This window comes from Cydia amplana, chromosome 2 (genome assembly GCF_948474715.1).
Source record: "Cydia amplana chromosome 2, ilCydAmpl1.1, whole genome shotgun sequence".
NCBI lineage: Eukaryota > Metazoa > Arthropoda > Insecta > Lepidoptera > Tortricidae > Cydia > Cydia amplana.
In genome coordinates, this window is record NC_086070.1 from 25,047,685 (window position 1) to 25,067,709 (window position 20,025).

General features: G+C 38.6%; 1 protein-coding gene across 1 annotated transcript; it reads right to left on the reverse strand.

Moving 5' to 3' along the window:
• Positions 1-4,166: 4,166 nt before the first annotated feature.
• On the reverse strand, positions 4,167-15,643 carry LOC134661020 (probable chitinase 2). Its single transcript, XM_063516920.1, has 8 exons — positions 15,512-15,643; positions 12,937-13,119; positions 12,378-12,478; positions 7,311-7,576; positions 6,057-6,196; positions 5,636-5,790; positions 4,960-5,404; positions 4,167-4,357 (listed from the first exon to the last, which is right to left on the reverse strand). Exons 1-8 carry the CDS (start codon positions 15,576-15,578, stop codon positions 4,173-4,175), a joined length of 1,542 nt encoding a protein of 513 aa, XP_063372990.1. The 5' UTR covers positions 15,579-15,643; the 3' UTR covers positions 4,167-4,172.
• Between the last annotated feature and the right edge of the window lie 4,382 nt (positions 15,644-20,025).

Below are 20,025 nucleotides of genomic sequence, written 5' to 3' on the forward strand. Positions count from 1 at the left end.
GAAGTCACTCGCGCGACATGTTTCGAAGAGCCTAGGTCTCCTTTCTCAAGCACTAACAGAACCCCCAACCCCAACTCCAACCTGATTTCTCGGCGCGCGCACTGTCAGTGCTTGAGAAAGGAGACCTAGACTCTCCGAAACATGTCGCGCGAGTGACTTAAAACAAGTGAGTCTTAAACCGTAAACTTTTTCTATGTTAGTATGTCTCACAACAGTTTAAACTCGATCACTGAACATTATCAATCGCCATTTATACATACACATAAACGTCTAAAATTATTATTTTTTCCCGAAATATCCTGACATGTGGTAACACCGCCTACTACATGATACATAGACTAGGAATCCTCTAGACGGAGTTTAGAGCAATTATTTCATGAAACCGATGCTGCCAAAAATACAGGGGTGCGGGGGACGAGGTGAGCGAATCCCGTGCCGTGATTGGTCCGTTCAAAGACACGGACCAATCACGGCACGGGATTGTGACACTTTGACTCGAAGATGGAGTAAAACTACCGTATATTTGTGGCAGAGGGGGTAGCGTTACTATGCTCAGTCAGTCTAGAGGATGTCTTGTCTGTGACATGATACTCCGAGATATTGAAAAGGTACGCTTCCTTTGGTAAGGGTCTCGAAACCGGATAGACGTTATGCTCGCATTTTTGATATTGGAAATATATGGAGATCCCCAGGATTTGTACGCAAATCCTGCAATTTTATCTGACGAGTTTATTGTAGATTCAGTTTTAATATGCATATATGTGGCTGAGAAAATGTAAAGAGAGCTGCATGAGAAAATTTGCAATGTCGAAGGTTATATTTTTGAAAGAAAGAAAGAAAATATATTTTTAGTCAAATTATATTGAATGATTGATACAGACTTAAACTTACTCAACAATTAAGTTCATATATATCTCCTGTAGACAATCCATCGAATAATAGCCCTATAAAGCTTTTTTTTCTGATTGAACCCTTTATCCGTATGATTGAGTCCCCTTTTTAATGAATTCGCATACATAGATATGTTACGGTCACGGACTTTAATTGTTGAGCCAATTAGGATTCAAGTCAATTTGGTTGTCAATACTAACGGGTTGAATGTCCAATGTAAAGTAAACCCTAAACGGCCTAAATTTTTGTTTTGTAAATTTTGAAAAAAGGAAAACCTATAAACCTAGTTTTTAGGGTTCCGTACCCAAAGGGTAAAAACGGGACCCTATTACTAAGACTCCGCTGTCCGTCCGTCCGTCCGTCCGTCCGTCTGTCACCAGGCTGTATCTCACGAACCGTGATAGCTAGACAGTTGAAATTTTCACAGATGATGTAGGTATTTCTGTTGCCGCTATAACAACAAATACTAAAAACAGAATAAAATAAAGATTTAAGTGGGGCTCCCATACAACAAACGTGATTTTTGACCGAAGTTAAGCAACGTCGGACGGGGTCAGTACCTACTTGGATGGGTGACCGTTTTTTGCTTGTTTTGCTCTATTTTTTGTTGATGGTGCGGAACCCTCCGTGCGCGAGTCCGACTCGCACTTGGCCGGTTTTTTCATTATTACTAAAAATCATGGAGGATGGAAAATGTTTAGAAGTGGAAAAACTTTTCTCTTTTTGTGTGTGTGGACGATTACGATGCCCTCTTAATTAATACGGGCCCGACACTATCATGAATAATGACATGATTTTTCATGACATTCCAACGTTCCATCCGTTTAATCATGACATTCCAAAACACACACTTGTCAGTATTTTACATCATTACTTAGCCACGGGGAGTTTAAAGTTATTATTTTCCTAACCGTTTGGCTTACGCTGTTGTGTTGTAGAATACGCTTCGAAGAACACAAAACCTAAGCGGTCAAGCGCATGGTAACACCGCATTGTCATCTAGCCGACCATACAACAACTACTCAAATTTTTTTCTCAAAAATAGGCGAAATATTAGCGTTGTACCTTCGTCAACATCTGCCCTGTGGCTTTACATTAAAACCACATTTTTTCTCACATCTATTGAATGGCATAGAATTTACCATAACAATAGACCCTCAACCTTTCCGCGAGATGACGTGAAAATGACACTTTTATGGGCGCCCGAGTATGCGGGTTTTAAATCTAATATCCCTCGTCAAGGTTGCGGGTATTATCGCAAGAAACATGTATTGTATAGTTTTGATTATAGTTGTCTGGAGGTTGGATACTTGAATAGATATATGTAGAATTGTAAAAATGTTTTATTTCATGTGTTTTGTGTAGGGTGAATCCGGGAGAATTGCCCAGATGAGTTGAACAAGTTAAGCAATTCTTCTTCTTATTCTTGTGTCAATGGCTTCAGACTATGCGGGACCAGAGCCAACAGGAGTGGTCATTTCTCTATACAAACGTACTCGACTATTTCCTCCGTGGGTTTTGAAGCTAGAGCAATGATTTTTTCAACACAGATTAATATTGTCAATATCTGTGTCGGACCGTTTTGCTTTGTTTGATATTTTTGTTTTTTAAGAAGCTAGAGCCCTTCAAAAATGGCCAAAATGGCCTAATTGACTATGCCGCAATGAGAGGCGTGCTATTCAAAACTAATATTAGTCAAAAAAGCAAAACGGTCCGACACAGATAATGTCATAATCATTTAGATTTCCAAATTTGGTTACGATTGGTTAAGTTTTGGAGGAGGAAACAGTCGAGTACGAAACCTCGATTTTTGAGATTTTTACGCAGGATTTTTCGCCTTGTCCTTATCGCACTAGTTTTAGGAGCCGCTTCCGTTAGCGAGACGGGTATATTTACCTAAAATATTTAAATCTTAGCTCCTGTTGGCTCTTAAAATAGTCCTGTTTGTCATGGAGGTCTTGCTCAGAGCATAGAGAAATATAATAAGACAAGAGTGCTCACTTCATACATCAGTTAGACTATTAATTTCAGTGTCTACATCTAGCATCGAGTAGCGGAACTATCAGTACTGCTACTTGACAATAGATGTAGCACTGACCGGAAAGTCTTATCTCAACAGCATAAGACTTTCCGGTCGGTGCTATATCTATTGTAAAGTAGCAGTACTGATAGTTCCGCTACTCGATGCTAGATGCTAATAGTCTTTTTGGTACTAAAACTGATGTATGGAGTGAGCACTCTATGTATTTTTTTCTCTATGCTCAGAGGCACTCAAACAGGCATGCGGGCACGCTTGACAAGATAGTATGTGCGATTGTCAATCGAGAGTTGCGCTTGTGAATGTTGTTGATAATGTAAATTACTTATTAAGACTGCCTTGTTAATGTAACTATATTGTGTTGAGTTCTAATACAAGGCATTTGGAATGTATAGTAGTGTAAAACCTGATTAATGGATATATTTTCAAGGAAAACAAATATAATTATTTAAATATTGATTTTTTTATAAGGATGCACCTCGTTACTATGTAATTATTAATACACCAATTAATACAAAACCAATAAGATTCAAAAATAATATTGAATATCACGAACCATAGAAAATAATAATCGAGTTTTTCTTTCCAATGAGAGATTAAGACAAAGATCATTTTGGCATGATTGCCAAAGTCGTAAATTTACATTTAGAGATATTGACAATAATTTTATGACCAAAGTATGAAATGTATGCCAAACACTTCCTAGTACAATCTACCTATAAATACACTTGTTAAGTTTCCCTTTAACCCTTTAGCGGGCAAGGCTCAAAAAAATCCTCAATTCAAGCCTCATCGCCAATCTATAGCACAAAAAATTTTGTACAAGAAAAAAATACAAAAAGACGATGTTATAGGGTGGTCTTTTTGAGACCCTTGCACTATAAAGGGTTAAAGGTTTTACTTACACAATTAAATAGATATTTATTTAGTGTTTCAAAGGAGTTTAGACTTCAGGTTCATCGAGTTTACTTGGGATAGCAAAGTAATCTGAAAAACGCTAATTTCTATTGAACTAGAGGCAGTGCTTTTTGGTAACACTAAAGTTGTGACTGTATGTATGCCCGCGACCAGCGACGGCGGCGTGGCGAGCGGCAAATCAAAGCCATTCAGACATTTTGGTCGATCACAATGTGTGAATGGTGACGCTTACTATATGTATTTTGCTGTTGCTGCACAGAAAGTTTAGAAAATAATTATTTGCATATTTCAAAATTAACATGCACCCGTTGTTTGTTTTTCAAGTTTAACATTTGACAAGGTACTTATAATTGCAGTATTTATTAGTGTCATCCCACACCAAGTCGTTAGGACATTCCATGAGCCTGGTTTCCAGGCCGTACCCTCCCATAACGCAGATGAAGAAGGTTGAGCAGTCGTCGGGGTTGGCTATTGGACCTTCTTGGGTGCACAATACAGATGTCGTTGATGCTGCAATTAAAAATTTTGTTTGTAATACGCGTTTGGGACATTCCAGAAAAGTCTTGGGTACGTGATGCATCATGCGTTTTTTTTAAACTTCTGATAAAGCAAATAAGCTGATATATTTTATCAAACGTTTTCATGCCAAATAACGTTTGATAAAATATCTTTAAATTCGAAGGTATAAAAAACAGATTTCTGTATGTTATTAATAAAAGTAGACCATAGCTTTAGGCTTTAATGAACGAACTTCAAATATGAGTTTTTTTGTTCGGAAAACGGTATATTCCCATTACGGAGCCATTTGGAGCAAGACGTTTGAGATATTTGCACAATAAATATTACACATCATACAATTTTAGCTTATTTAAGGACTATCTATATCTATCTATCTTGGCAACTTAATTTTGACAGTTGTTTTCCCCATTTTCCCATTTAACTATTACAATTTAGTTTACTTCAAAAGACCCTGCACCTACTTTATCTTTCTGGTTTAGCCCATTGGTTGTCTGAGAATGCCTTAAGGCATTAAGTAAGTCCACCATTTGTACTATCACTTATTGAGCAATAAAGATTAAATAATTAAGTATAGGATGCCACCCTTTGATTACCTGTTGTTGTCGTAGTTTTTGCAGTAGATTGCGTAGTAGGACTAGACGTAGTACTTGTAGGCGCTTTAGTTGAAGAAACCGTAGTACTAGCAGCAGTAGTAGATGGATTTGTAGAAGCTGTAGTACTAGTAGAAGTAGTTAAAGAGACTGTTGTACTAGGAGTAGTTGAGGATGTAGTAGTTGAAGTGGAACCACTTCCAGCTAAGGCATTATTAATAGCCTTCAATAAAGCAAAATCCTCTCCACATTTTCCGTGGAAGTCATCAGTTTCGATGCTCCAGACCATGGCACCGCCAATGCCGAGATTCATAGCATATTCCACCTTCTTGACTAAGGAATTAGGGTCATCGTACGATACCCAGTTATTGCCTTGGACTGCATATGGTACTTGAGCTATGGAATCGTAAAGGACGTCCCAGGTTTCCGTATTTAGTTTATTGCAGAACTGAAAACGAAAATGTAGCGTAGTTTAAGGAGTGTTATTTGTTCCGGATATTCATCCCCTGGGTACACAAATCTGTTACTAATTTTAAACCTAACCAAAGACTTGCCCCGCTACGTCTTTTGCGGAGTCTTCAAATGAACCGTCAAGTGCATCTATTATCTATCAAATAAGATATGTGTCAGCTTTTTGTTTTTACTTTAGGGTGATATAAGGATGGTATAGCTAACTTACCTCGTTGTACCCTATTAAGCCATTTGTAGCAGTATATTGTCCGGCTAAACCAGCGCCGCTTGCTGGAGCTCCTACCCCATTGACACTAGCATCGGTTAAGGTAAAAGTTCTGCCGTAGAAGGGTAAGCCCAGGACAAGCTTTTCGGGGGGGCAGCCTGAAATAAAAACACTTTATTATGTGAACAAGCTCGAAAAGCGCACAGATAGGGACAAACGATGATCATCGACTGATTAAGTTAGCAGCCGTTTATAAATAACGCCAAATAAATACGAATTTTAAATTCGAGTAGAGTTTGTTCATTATTCATAGAATTGGTCGTTTATGGTGACATTTGAACACTTTGTCACACCCATGTAGTATATGTGTCGCCACGTCTATATCGGAGATTTCGGAGCGAGCTACTAAGAATTAAATACCAACCTTGTGTTAGCCAATAGTTCAAAGCAGCATCAACAGCATAGATTCTATCCTTGTCTTCGTGAAGGGGTGCGTTGTGTCCTGTGACCGAATCCCAGGCGCCGTACATGTCGTATGCCATGATGCTGATGAGGTCGACGTACCTGTGGACAGTTAATTATGTCCTATAGGTTGCCCCAAGTATGAGTCCATGTAAGTAAGAGCGCTGGTAGCCTATTGGTAAGAGCGTGCGACTTTCACTCCCGAGGTTGTAGGTTCAAACTGCGGTTCGTAAAGATAAAGATAAAAGATTATTCAAGTAGGCATATTACAATGCGCTTATGAACGTCAAAAAAAGCTACACCGGCTCCAACCCTACACCTCTGCCCCGTACATGCACGGTATAAGTATCGCTTTTCGGTAAAGGGACAAATCGTGAGGAACCCGAACTACGAGTAATCGCAATTAGGCTTAGTTTTTTTTGGAACTACCTAGGACCCTTATTGGCTCCCAAAGTCTTCCAGCTTTCTTTAGCTTATTATGGAAGCCTCGTAAATCCAGTTCTACTTCTATCAGGACAAATCAATAAAAGGAGTATTGATGTAACTATCTAAAACCAAATCAATACAGATGGTAGGTACATAAATGAAGACTAATTTTTTGGAATTTGTTTAGATAAAGTGTACTTATATAATCTCTCTATAGACGTGTTGTTATGTGTCGGCACAAAAGGAAAGGGATAACCCGCACTTAGTTATATCTTGTTCGGCGCCTCGAGCTTTTTATAAGCCCTTGAAAGACATAATTTACATTAGAACTTGGTGACAAAACATGAGTGCCGAGTTTATATTTTCGCTTTAATGATAACAAAATGAATATAAAAATCTTGGGATACTTTTTTCTATTGAGATCGAATGAACTGATGATTCTGAGTAGAAATAACATAAAATATTCCAAGTATAAAATGTGTAGTGCGAAACAATACACGGAAAAAAATACACATTACCTATATAATGGACCCTACAATTCTTCATAGGTATTTAATCGATTGAGTGAATGAAACAAATTAAATATTACGAGGATAATTATCAAGAAGCAGTAAAAATCTTTATTTTTACTGCTTAGAGCAGGAATCAATTGACCAATGACTGTGTAATTTTTAACACGTGGTCTGACATAACGGAGTAGACAAATAAAAATAATTATGACGGTTGCGATGGACGCGACAGCGTGTGACAATGAGAATTTCAGTCACACAGTATTAAGAAAAATTCTTACTTGGATATTGTAGGAATGTCGTAGGACAGCGATGCACTCTGCTTCACAGCTACAACAGCTACAGTAATCAACAAGCCATGTTTATCAAACTCTTCCCTCAATTCTTTCAGTAACAAAGAAAAGTTTTCCACATCAGCAGCCCCTTGAGTTGTATCACGTTGGTTCGGGTACTCCCAGTCTATGTCTAGGCCATCGAAACCGTAGTTCAGGAGCATGTCTCTGGCGGTGGTGATGAAGGTCTTTCGTTGGGTGGCGGAGGCTGCCATCTGTTGAAAAGTTTGTAACTTGTTGGTTAGGTAAATATACATAAGTATGAGGGTAGTCAGTTAGTTTGAGTAACGGTTGACTCTCGCTGGAACGGTCTGGGTCCACTTCGTTTTCTATAGAAAAATAAAGTGTCGGGCGCCTCGACACAGACCTGGCCCGTTTTAACAGTCATCCTTAAGAGAGAGTTCATATAATCATTACAGCTTCTGAAAAGTAAAAAATAAAATAAATAAAAAAAGTATTACAAAATTAAAAATAAACAAAAATAAAACCAAAATATAATAACTTAATATAATATCTTTTTTTAAAAAAAAGGGAACCGCCTTCAAAAAACCAACCCACTGAAAAGCACAAAATAATTTTTATATGGCACCCCTATACGTGTCCAGTCCCTATCCCGTCGTAAAGCAAATTTCTGCCAAAAAGTAATTAATACCTAATAATAAGAAAATTAATAATCATCCGGGTAATTACTTAGTTTTTGCAGTCGGTGCCAAACCAAAATTTTTGAGAACCGATATTTTAGACAACGAAGAACTGCACTTACTTGCATTATAAAGACATAGGTACTTAGTTTACTCATTAATTTAGTTCTTGTAGGTGCTGAATGGTAGTAAAGAATGTTTTTGTTGGTTTGGCACCGCCTTCAAAAACTAAGTAATTACCCGGATGATTATTAATTTTCTTATTATTAGGTATTAATTACTTTTTGGCAGAAATTTGCTTTACGACGGGATAGGGACTGGAGACGTATAGGGGTGCCATATAAAAATTATTTTGTGCTTTTCAGTGGGTTGGTTTTTTGAAGGCGGTTCCCTTTTTTTTTTAAAAAGATATTATATTAAGTTATTATATTTTGGTTTTATTTTTGTTTATTTTTAATTTTGTAATACTTTTTTTATTTATTTTATTTTTTACTTTTTAGTGATAGGTAGGTACTTCATTTATTTTAGGTTTTGGGCTAAAATATACCAGTTTGTTAGGCTCTCCATTTAGTTTTAGTGTAATTTAGTATTAAGTTAATTTGGTTTGGTTTTCTAGATGTGACGATGACCTAAATAGCGTGGGCCTATGTTGCACCAACCCTGAGTTCCATTAGGTGAGCCAGGGTTCAGCATCAGCTTTATCTTGGGTACTGCTCTCCCAAGTGCTCATTAAGATGTGACGGATGACCAAAATAGCGTGGGCCTATGTTGCACCAAACCTGAGTTCCACTAGGTACAGCCAGGGTTTAGCATCAGCTCTAACTTGGGTACTGCTCTCCCAAGTGCTCATCAAGATGTGACGGATGACCAAAGTAGCGTGGGCCTATGTTGCACCAACCCTGAGTTCCATTAGGTGAGCCAGGGTTCAGCATCAGCTTTATCTTGGGTACTGCTCTCCCAAGTGCTCATTAAGATGTGACGGATGACCAAAATAGCGTGGGCCTATGTTGCACCAAACCTGAGTTCCACTAGGTACAGCCAGGGTTCAGCATCAGCTCTAACTTGGGTACTGCTCTCCCAAGTGCTCATCAAGATGTGACGGATGACCAAAGTAGCGTGGGCCTATGTTGCACCAAACCCGAGTTCCACTAGGTACAGCCAGGGTTCAGCATCAGCTCTATCTTGGGTACTGCTCTCCCAAGTGCTCATCAAGATGTGACGGATGACCAAAGTAGCGTGGGCCTATGTTGCACCAAACCCGAGTTCCACTAGTTACAGCCAGGGTTCAGCATCAGCTCTATCTTGGGTACTGCTCTCCCAAGTGCTGATCAAGATGTGACGGATGACCAAAATAGCGTGGGCCTACGTTGCACCAAACCTGAGTTCCACTAGGTACAGCCAGGGTTCAGCATCGGCTCTATCTTGGGCACTGCTCTCCCAAGTGCTCATCAAGATGTGACGGATGACCAAAATAGCGTGGGCCTATGTTCCACCAAACCTGAGTTCCACTAGGCACATCCTGAGTTCCACTAGGTACATCCAGGGTTCAGCATCAGCTCTATCTTGGGTACTGCTCTCCCAAGTGCTCATCAAGGCGTGTCGGATGACCAAAACAGCGTCTACCTATGTTGCACCAAACCTGAGTTCCACTAGGTACAGCCAGGGTTCAGCATCAGCTCAGATCTATGTATACTAAAACCTTCTCCAGAATGTAACAAACACTTTTCTGAAAACCGCATCAAAATCGGTTCAGCCAAACGCGAGATAATCGCGAACAAATATACATACATACATACATACTGGTCAAATTGAGAACCTCCTTTTTTTTTTGAAGGCGGTTAAAAACGTTGCAACAAAATGTCTTGCGATTTTAGATAACTGCCGGCTAAGTCGGAGAAACGAATTTAATCGATCGGTCAAATGCCGCAATGTATCGCAAATTGTGTACGATTATCGGTGACGTTTTTAGCCATTATACATAATTTAATCTCTCGGCTAAATTATTCGAAGAATGGGCGTACGATATTCGCTCCGTTTTACGGACTGCGGTTTCGCTAGATGCATCAAAACCACCCTGTTCGTTAACAACGGCTCAGATTCAGGATCTCACCCGTAACAAGCAAGGTTTTAGCTGCAAAATAATCGTTGCTGGTCTGCCATTTAAGCTAGCAGAAATCACCTCTGCTGCTCGTACCATCGCCCACACTATTAACTGTACCTACTTTGGTAGACCTTATGCCTTTTGTAATAAGGTCCACCGATGCACAAAGAGTGTTGCAGTTCATATACAAAAAGCAGGGTGAATCACAACCAAGGCATGGGCATAGAGAAAAAAATACATAGAGTGCTCACTCCATACATCAGTTCAGACTATTAATTTCAGTGTCTACATCTAGCATCGAGTAGCGGAACTATCAGTACTGCTACTTGACAATAGATGTAGCACCGACCGGAAAGTCTTATCTCAATAGCATAAGACTTTCCGGTCGGTGGCTACATCTATTGTCAAGTAGCAGTACTGATAGTTCCGCTACTCGATGCTAGATGCTAATAGTCTTTTTGGTACTAAAACTGATGTATGGAGTGAGCACTCTATGTATTTTTTTCTCTATGGGCATGGGTCATACTCAGGCTGATATTTATTTGTCTGGTTTAAGGAGCTGCTCATTATGGGTGAAATAAATACAAATCCCAATACAAAAAAATACATTCAAGTTTGAATTAAAATCAGCATTACCCAAAATAAAGACAGAATCTCATTAAATTTAAAAACAGTTATTTTGGAGTTTAGGACCAATAAAGTTTTTATCAGAATCAAAACTATACTCTTCAAGCCATTTCCATCAGTAGAAAAGAGCGGCAAATTTTAAAAATGTTGGCGCGAGGCGTTATCGTCCCATATAAAATTTGAACTTCGCACCTTTTTCTACTGACAAACTTGTTTGACCGGCTATAAATTCAAAATATTGTACGCTAGGTGTTATTTAAAACACAAAAAGACATACGAGGGGCGTTCAAAATATTCTCGGTATTGATATCTTACGACCTCTTCTAAAATTTCTTTCGTTACTGGCCGCTAAGGTTTATTCATTGACATTAAAAAAAAGTATAATTCGAACCGAGATAGTCTTTTGTTTTTCTGCAATTGCTGAACAAACATGAACATCCTGTGCGAATTGACAATGTTAACTAAATTAGAACATCGATGCGTGATAAAATTCTTGACAAAACAGGGTAAAAATCAAAAAACCATAAAAGAGGAAATGGATTGTGTTTACCGTGGGTCTGCTCCTTCTTTATCTACCATTCAAAAGTGGTCAAGCGAGTTTAAACGCGGAAGGGAGAGTATTGAAGATGACCCTAGACCTGGCCGGCCTGTAGTAGCTACTTCACAAGAAAATATTGATAAAGTGGAAAAACTTATATTGGAAGATGGTCGAGTGAAGGTAAAATCTATAGCACAAGTAACCAATCTCTCTATTGGTACCGTACATGATATTATACATGACCATCTTAATATGTCAAAAGTAAGTGCAAGATGGGTTCCGCGAATGCTGACTCGGCTTCAAAAAGACATGCGTGTAGCTTGTTGTTCCGATTTTATTGACCTGTGCGGTGAAAATCCTGATGAGGTGCTGCAAAGAATAGTTACTGGAGATGAAACCTGGGTTCATCATTATGACCCAGAGAGTAAACAAGAGTCCATGCAGTGGCACATTAAGGGTTCAGCTCATCCCAAGAAGTTGAAGGTCATCCCTTCAGCTGGCAAGGTCATGGCCACGATATTTTGGGATTGTGAAGGAGTATTACTAATCGATTATAAAGAAAAAGGTGTAAATATCACAGGACAGTACTACGCTAACATTCTACGTCAATTAAAGGATGTAATTAAAGAAAAGAGGCGAGAAAAGTTAACCAAAGGTATTCTGCTTCTGCATGACAACGCCCCCGTCCATACTGCTCATATTGCCAAGGCAGCTATTGTTGAACGTGGGTTTAAAACTGTTACTCACCCACCGTATAGTCCGGACTTAGCCCCCAGCGACTTCTTTTTGCTCCCCAATCTTAAAAAGGATCTGCGTGGAAATAAATTTTCTGACGATGAAGCATTGAAGGCGGCAGTGGAGGAGCATTTTTACACGAAAGATAAAAAATATTTTTACGAGGGATTAAAAAAAATAATTGATCGATCTTTTAAGTGTATGAACATAGGGGGGGAGTATATTGAAAAATAAAAATATCAAACTTTTCGTACTTGTTTGTTTTCATTCTCATACCGAGAATATTTTGAATACCCCTCGTACGAGGCCTTTTTGATACTAGAAAACCACAGACGTACCTATTCACGTTTAACAAGAAACACCAAAAGACTTACCGTAGAATATTTAGCGGATCCTTCATTCCATCCACCCACGGCCAGAATAGTTTTCAACTTGGCGTTCTGCTGTTTCAATGCGTTGAATTTGTTAAAATTATCTGGGAAAAAGAATTAGTGACTTTAATATCTGCTTGATTGAAATTTGCTGAGGAAACTAATTACCTATATTTCAAGTTAAATGGGGGTAAGTTCGACAATCCTACAAGTACCTGTAGTTATAGGTAGAGTCTGTACGGAAAGAGAAGAGTCGTGGAATGTATAGCGTGGAGCCCAATAATACATTCCACGACTCTTCTCTTTCCGCAGTTTCCGCATAGACTCTATTCTAACAATTTAGACAGTCGCACCAAACCGTGAGTAAATTTTGTTCAAAAGCGTTGATCGATTGTGGGTCTAAAACTGGCCTATGATTTGGTGATAATAAGGTTTAGTTATTATGAACTATCAGATAAAGATATGGGTCGAGCGAGATAACGTTGCCATATTTTTTGATCCCGAATCCCATTGCCATGGTTAGGTGGACTATAGTAATAAATAAAAGGAGTTACAATCTTACCTAAACCATAGTTATCAGCCAGATCAAGATACGGATCGAGCGAGACAACCGTCCCATCATTGTTGATCCCGGCGAAGGTGTAAACGAGATGGGTGCATAGCGACGTGTCGATGTCCGACACGGAGAACTTGCCGTCGCCGGAGCGGTAGGTGGCCCATGTGCCGTAGTAGCAGACTACGACTTCTGAAAAAAAAAGTTAATAGGGATAATGTCAAGCGAATACGCACACCTACATATACACACACACACACACACACACACACACACACACACGCACGCACGCACGCACGCACGCACGCACACACGCACGCACGCACGCACGCACGCACACCGTTACAAATTGTTACAATGTTACTGCTGCAATACTGCCAATCGACAGTGGCATTGCCTTCGTCAACGCTGAAGGTAATATCGTCTTCCTAATTTCCTATGTGTAAAATGACTTCATGTTAACCAACACGAACATATACACGCCACCGGAGGCCTGGTTTCCAAAGCGGTAAAGTTGTAGTAATCCGTAGGCTACGGCAACCGCTTGAGCTGTAGTTTATTTGACACCTGCTAAAAATAGCCCTTCTAGAGAACCAATACTGAATCTTCCGCATAATAACCGAATGAGCCCGCCTGAATAACCCTGGCCACATTTCATGCACCCTCCAGTAGGCCAGTGACGGGATTGCTCAATGTACCGAATTATACCGATCTAAATTGAGAATATGATTTACGATGTGGTTGCTTGAGGGTGACCGAGAACAGTGCATACAGTAGGCTAAGTACAGTGCGGGAAACAAATACGTTGCATGCCGGCTGTACACACTCGTCGAGAGACCCCGAGACAGGCTGAGAACGAGTGTGTATACATAGTCATATAGTGCTCTTTTCTCTTCTCGCGCTTACTCGCCTCGTCTCGCCCTTCTCCGATTAGGTCGGAGCGGTGCCGAGACTCTAGGCAGAGGTTCTTGATGAGTGTGTATATTTCTGTGTGTATTATACAGCCGGTATCAAAGATTTTAATTTTCACTGCGGCATATTGAAACTGGATGTGCAAATTTCTATTTTTTTGTTTTTGTATGTTTCGGCTCTGTGTTTCTGAATCAGTCAGTTAGTCAGGAGTGTCAGGACACACGCATTTACATGTTCGTATATAAATATAGATAATTTACATACAGCTAAGTATAAAATGTAAACGAAATAGGTACTTTGATTATGTAAAATTATTAATATACACTTCATTATTGATGACATTATTAAAACTTAAAGTAACCGGGACATATTTCATACTAAAAGGGGAGGTTGCGGCAGGGAGAGGGGTTGGGACGCTAGTGTGCATAAAGCACCATACCTAAAGGTATATCATACTACATTCATAAAAGTCTGGCTATAATTTGTTTGTCTTCCCCATACATTAGAACACAACTTAACGAAATAATTAATTAACAAAAATAACAAGAGACAGTGCATCACATAGTGTTTTTCCGAGTGCACTGCTACCTTATCTGTTAGAAAATGGAGCTTAATGCATAAAAAAAAATTGTAAAATAAATATTAATAAAGATTACGTGCAATTACTTAAAATGATTGATGAGCCGTGGGAAAGTTTCCAAAATTGGGAAATTTCCAAATGGAAAACGGAAACTTCTCATATTTTTGTATAGTAAACTGAAATTTTCCATTTCCAAAATATATGCTTAAACTGTTTTTGTGGGTTTGTCTTAAAATTTCCGAGAACTTTTCCAACATTTTGGAAACTTTTCACAACTTGCACAATTATTGCACATTTGTACATACAGTTAATCGATGTAATTTCATTACATTGATATAAATAACTGACATTACATTGATATAACATAATGTCGTAACTCCAATAAGGTATTTATAATACCTTCATTACTTTCCGTTATTCCTTCATTAGTTCATTCCAATCTCTACACTCTCACAGTTCACTAGTAATGTCATTTTTTTTAAGTAATGTCATTGCTCATGATAGTGTCTGGCATAATACGACCTACTGTAATTTTCTCTGTAACTCTCCATCCGTAGCGTTAACCTGACCAGTGCTGCTAGTTGTCAGTCTTGAGAAGACATTAATCGCGATTGATTTATCGCAATTAATGTCAGCACGGTCTGTATCGATACAAGCTACTTATGCCTGCAATTACACTACACGTGATATATCTGAGCCCATTGGTTAAATAAATAAATCTATCTACCCAAATAATTTTGGGTCCAACCTCTAATTTTCAAAGCTGCACTCCGGGTTATCGTGTCAGATAAGTGCCAGCCATGTGAACCCTTTTTTAAAGTCAAACATTGTACTTATAGCTTAGACGAATTGTACTTATAGGATGAGACTAGCACAGGACTGGGACAAGTGGCCTGACACGAAGAGAAGACACTGCTCAGCAGTGGGCGACTTAAGGCTAAAATTATGATGATGGTATAATATACCCAATCCATTCCATGTTTGTTACACAATATTTCTCTTTAATTCTAAAAAGCAAATTTCTGCTTTATTAAAAAAAACTGTTTCACTTTGCATATATTCTCTCTATTTCGTTAAAATGTAATTACTTACTATCGTGGGCCTCCACAAAAACGGTCAGCAGAAACATTCCAAACACAAATTTGAGAAACAAAGACATTTTCAAAGGTTAGTGTAGTTATACTGATGAATCTAATGATAAATGAATGCAAACTAATAGAGTAATAAATAGACTACGTATATATATGAAAAACGTTATCTAGGGAATCAAGATCATGGGGATTAACGTGAGGAAACATGATATCTATATTGAGTAAGATTAAATTTTATTGGTCATTATAGTTATGACTGTTTAGGGAAATGCTTTCATAGAGAGATAAGAAATACTTACGATACACTTAGCTATTAGTAAACAGTCTATTCGCTAGGTGCACTACTGGTGCTGCCCTCATTTTGGCAGACTTTCTACGTTAAATCTTATGGAGTAAAATTAGTTCAAGCGGCTGCCGCTAGTACTAATGTCCCCCCCCACTTCCCCCTCCACCGAGTGCGCACCTTGTCAATACACAAGAGTGATATAAGTTTAATAAGTCGCTATATAGGTACCTAACGGTTGTTTGAAAGAAATCGCTTTTTAGCGAAATCATTGTTTATTGTTGTGCACTAATGAAATCCTTTACCAACCTATACTACATTACTGCTAACCGTATTGCTAGTTGCTACCGCAAATGTCAAAATCCGGGCAGTAACTTCGATTTTGGCATTTACTGCAGTAATGCAGTTGGCAGTAGTGACGAGCTTCAATACTGCTGCAGTAATGCTACGACAATACAGTCCGTGGTAATGACGCTCTGGTAATGATGGTGCAGTGTGAACCCAATAGGTACTTTTAAATAGGTGGCAGGTGGCTATGATTCATCTTAAATCTTAATTGTATATTTCATTTAACTCGCTGACAAAATGCTGCGCGATTACTAAAGTCTAATCATCACCAATAGGTATCACCATTATACCTACATCAGCTGAAAAATATGGGTTTTTTTTTAAGGTAGGTAACTAAAGGGAATCAGTGTAGTCGCGGCAGAGGCAGACCGAGAAAGTGATGGCGGGAAGACTTGGATGCGTTCCAACGGGATTGGCGGGATCATGCTCAGCACAGGGAGGATTGGAGAGGCTAAGGGGAGGCCTTTGCCCAGCAGTGAGACTGACTGCCGTATTCGAATTTCAAGATATTCACAAGAGACGACACGTACTAGATCCATTCTAGATACGTTATAGTTTAGATTTCAATTAGTTCTCTTTTGAAGCGCAATTCGGGCAACCAATGTCACTTTTACGATAGATCGTGTTAGTAATATCTCTAAGTAATATCTTGTGGAAATCGTTCAAGAGTATCTCCAGAATCGCGGAAATGTCAAATTTGACAGGTTAGATATTAAACATATCGTTATCGTATCTTGGCGATATCTAATAGATGTCTATTACAAAATCCGAATCGGGCCCACACACATAGGCTAATAAAAACAAGGAAATGAGTTATATTAATTGATTAATTATCACGCATTATCTATGGTTTGTAAGAAACCGTGATTTGTTTTTGTTCGTTATTACCTACTGCTTATTATGTTTACTGATTTTTATAACAGATACGTATCATATAGATAAGTGTCTTATTAGACAAGCAGGTACCTAAATATAAAAAGCGGCCAAGTGCGAGTCGGACTCGCCCAATGAAGGGTTCCGTATTTAGGCGATTTATGACGTATTAAAAAAAAACTACTTACTAGATCTCGTTCAAACCAATTTTCGGTGGAAGTTTACACGGTAATGTACATCATATATTTTTTTTAGTTTTATCATTCTGTTATTTTAGAAGTTACAGGGGGGGGGGACACACATTTTACCACTTTGGAAGTGTCTCTCGCGCAAACTATTCAGTTTAGAAAAAAATTATATTAGAAACCTCAATATCATTTTTGAAGACCTATCCATAGATACCCCACACGTATAGGTTTGATGAAAAAAAAAATTTGAGTTTCAGTTCTAAGTATAGGGAACCCCAAAAATTTATTGTTTTTTTTTCTATTTTTGTGTGAAAATCTTAATGCGGTTCATAGAATACATCTACTTACCAAGTTTCAACAGTATAGTTCTTATAGTTTCGGAGAAAAGTGACTGTGACATACACGGACAGACGGACAGACAGACAGACAGACATGACGAATCTATAAGGGTTCCGTTTTTTGCCATTTGGCTACGGAACCCTAAAAATACTTATGATGATTGGAAATATACAGGCTTCATTTTTACTTAGCGGGTGCCCCCTATGTGGGGTCTTAGAGCTTCTTTCTGGAGTCCATGGAAGCACGCTTGGACGTGTGACTGGAATATCATTTTGCATGGGGACAAAGAACGTGTTAAAAACAACGGGTTGCACTCAAGGAGTGCCGGCAGAAGCGAAAACTCAATGACTAGTCCAAAATGCACTATGTATAATTGAGGTTAACGCCATCTAGCGTTAGCGTTAATTACTTGAAACATCACTGTTATTACTCTAGTTATATTAATACCAGTTAGAGCGAAACTCACTAGATGGCATATATTTAAATCAATAAAGAAAAACTCAATGACATTGTAATGTCATTGAGTTTATGTTACATGTATGTAACAGTACAGTTTTTCGATCAGGTCACTTGTCCGTCTTACGGTCACGTGATCGTCTTACGCTGTCTCGAGTTTAACATTTTTTCCCCATCACAAAAAGTGCACAGCGCCGCTAAAGAAGTTTTCACTTCAAAAATCTTCAAACTTCAAACTATAGTTTCTATGTTGCTGGATTCGTCAATCTATGAACTCAAAACAAAAACAGCCGTTTTAACTTTGGACGCAAGATTGACGAATCCAGCGAAATAGAAACTAGTTTGATGTATTTAAAAGGTACTTTAATACAAAATACAGTACGTAGCGGCCCCCTTTTTTAAATATATGTCGTTAAATTTAAATAATCACGATTATTTAGCAGTGGCGCTAGTGTGCACGTTAATGGGCTCGAAGTCATTCCTTTAAATATTTTTCAAATCGGCACCCTCAGATCATTTGTTAGGTATCTGTTTAATGCACAGTATTATTACGAGTGTATAACTGGTGTATAACCAGGTTGTTCACGGATTAGTTCCACTTGGAATAATTCCGATTTTTAATACCGATTGACTGATAACAGTATCAGTGTCAACAACTCATATCGTAATTAAGTGTGTTTAATAGTCTAATTGTGTAAATTGATGTGTCATCTGCCATCGTTAAATAAATAAATAAAATAAATAAGTAACTAGTCTTTATTCATTATCTACAATATTGCAGTAATAGTATACATTATGATACAAGTGTGCTACGTTGGTCATTACCTACAGCAAATTGGTTTGTTCAACTATATCTATAACTCTGTTACCGTAGGTACCCAAGCTGTCTGAAAAATACTATAGTATTTTATACCTGTTTCAAACCGACATAGTGCAAAACCAAATTATTCCGATGTTTGCGCAAACCGAAACATACGCATAGAAGGCTCGTATGGATTAAAAAATTCAATTTTCACTGGGGTTTCACTGGGATTTGCGGGTCGGACTTAGTAACCAATTTCATGGTTCAACTACATGTTTGCATACGCAGCCTGATAGTAAATCCAGTTTTGAGTAGATCAAAGAAGTCTATGAAATTCATTGAACTATTACTACAGCTTGGCAAAAAAGAGTAGAAATTAAATAAAATAGTGACAACACTGCAGTGTCGTCCCGATTTCTTATATAAGTAAATTGGTTTGAAAGGGACGACATTACAATGTTGCCACTTTTTAGGGTTCCGTAGCCAAATGGCAAAAAAAACCGGCCAAGTGCGAGTCGGACTCGCGCTCCAAGGGTTCCGTACATTACACAATTTTTAACAATGTATTTTTTCATGTGAAACGTGAGTGAAATGTCTATAAAAAACCCGTAGGGGTAGCATCAAAAACTTAAGTCCGACTCACGCTTGACTGCACATTTCTAATAGGTTTTCCTGTCATTGACAGGTAAAGAACTATACGTATTTTGTGTTTTTTTTTTCAATATTTTAGCACAGTAGTTTCGGAGATAAATTTTGGATGTGTCTAAATGACTATTCATTGACCAGTCAAGCTACCATGTAGAATCAGGGTCAACAAGCAAAAAACGCGAGCGCAGCGAGCGCGAAATTTTTTGTGACAGAATTGTGAAAGCGTGTTAAATAGGCCGGGCTGGGCCTAAAAATCCGAAGTTCCCTAGTGAGGCGAGCTTTCATGCGAGGTCGAAGCCGTGCTTCAGGATAAGCTCAGCTGGAGCATAGACGCCAACCAATGTCCATTGTATTAAAAAGCGAGACCGCAGGCCGAGCTTGGCGCAGCGAGGTCAAAGGCTAAGCTGAAGAAGAGGAGATTTGGAAGACAAACCAAAAATTTAGGTAAAAAGTGAGGCTGAAGGTCGAGTTCAGAAATCTCCACATTACTTTTAAGCCCGAAGCGTATTTATAACCAGCGCGGTGAGCTTTCATGCGAGGCAAATGCCAAGCTTCTGAAACAAATGTTTATATTTGTT

Bases quoted from the DNA above. Each gene is read 5' to 3' on its own strand.
- LOC134661020 (XM_063516920.1), bottom strand. From the start codon at position 15,578: ATGTCTTTGTTTCTCAAATTTGTGTTTGGAATGTTTCTGCTGACCGTT. The intron at 13,120-15,511 runs GTAAGTAATTAC...TTTTTTTTTCAG, and splicing joins TTTTGTGGAGGCCCACGATA to AAGTCGTAGTCTGCTACTAC. The intron at 12,479-12,936 runs GTAAGATTGTAA...TCTTTTTCCCAG, and splicing joins GGCTGATAACTATGGTTTAG to ATAATTTTAACAAATTCAAC.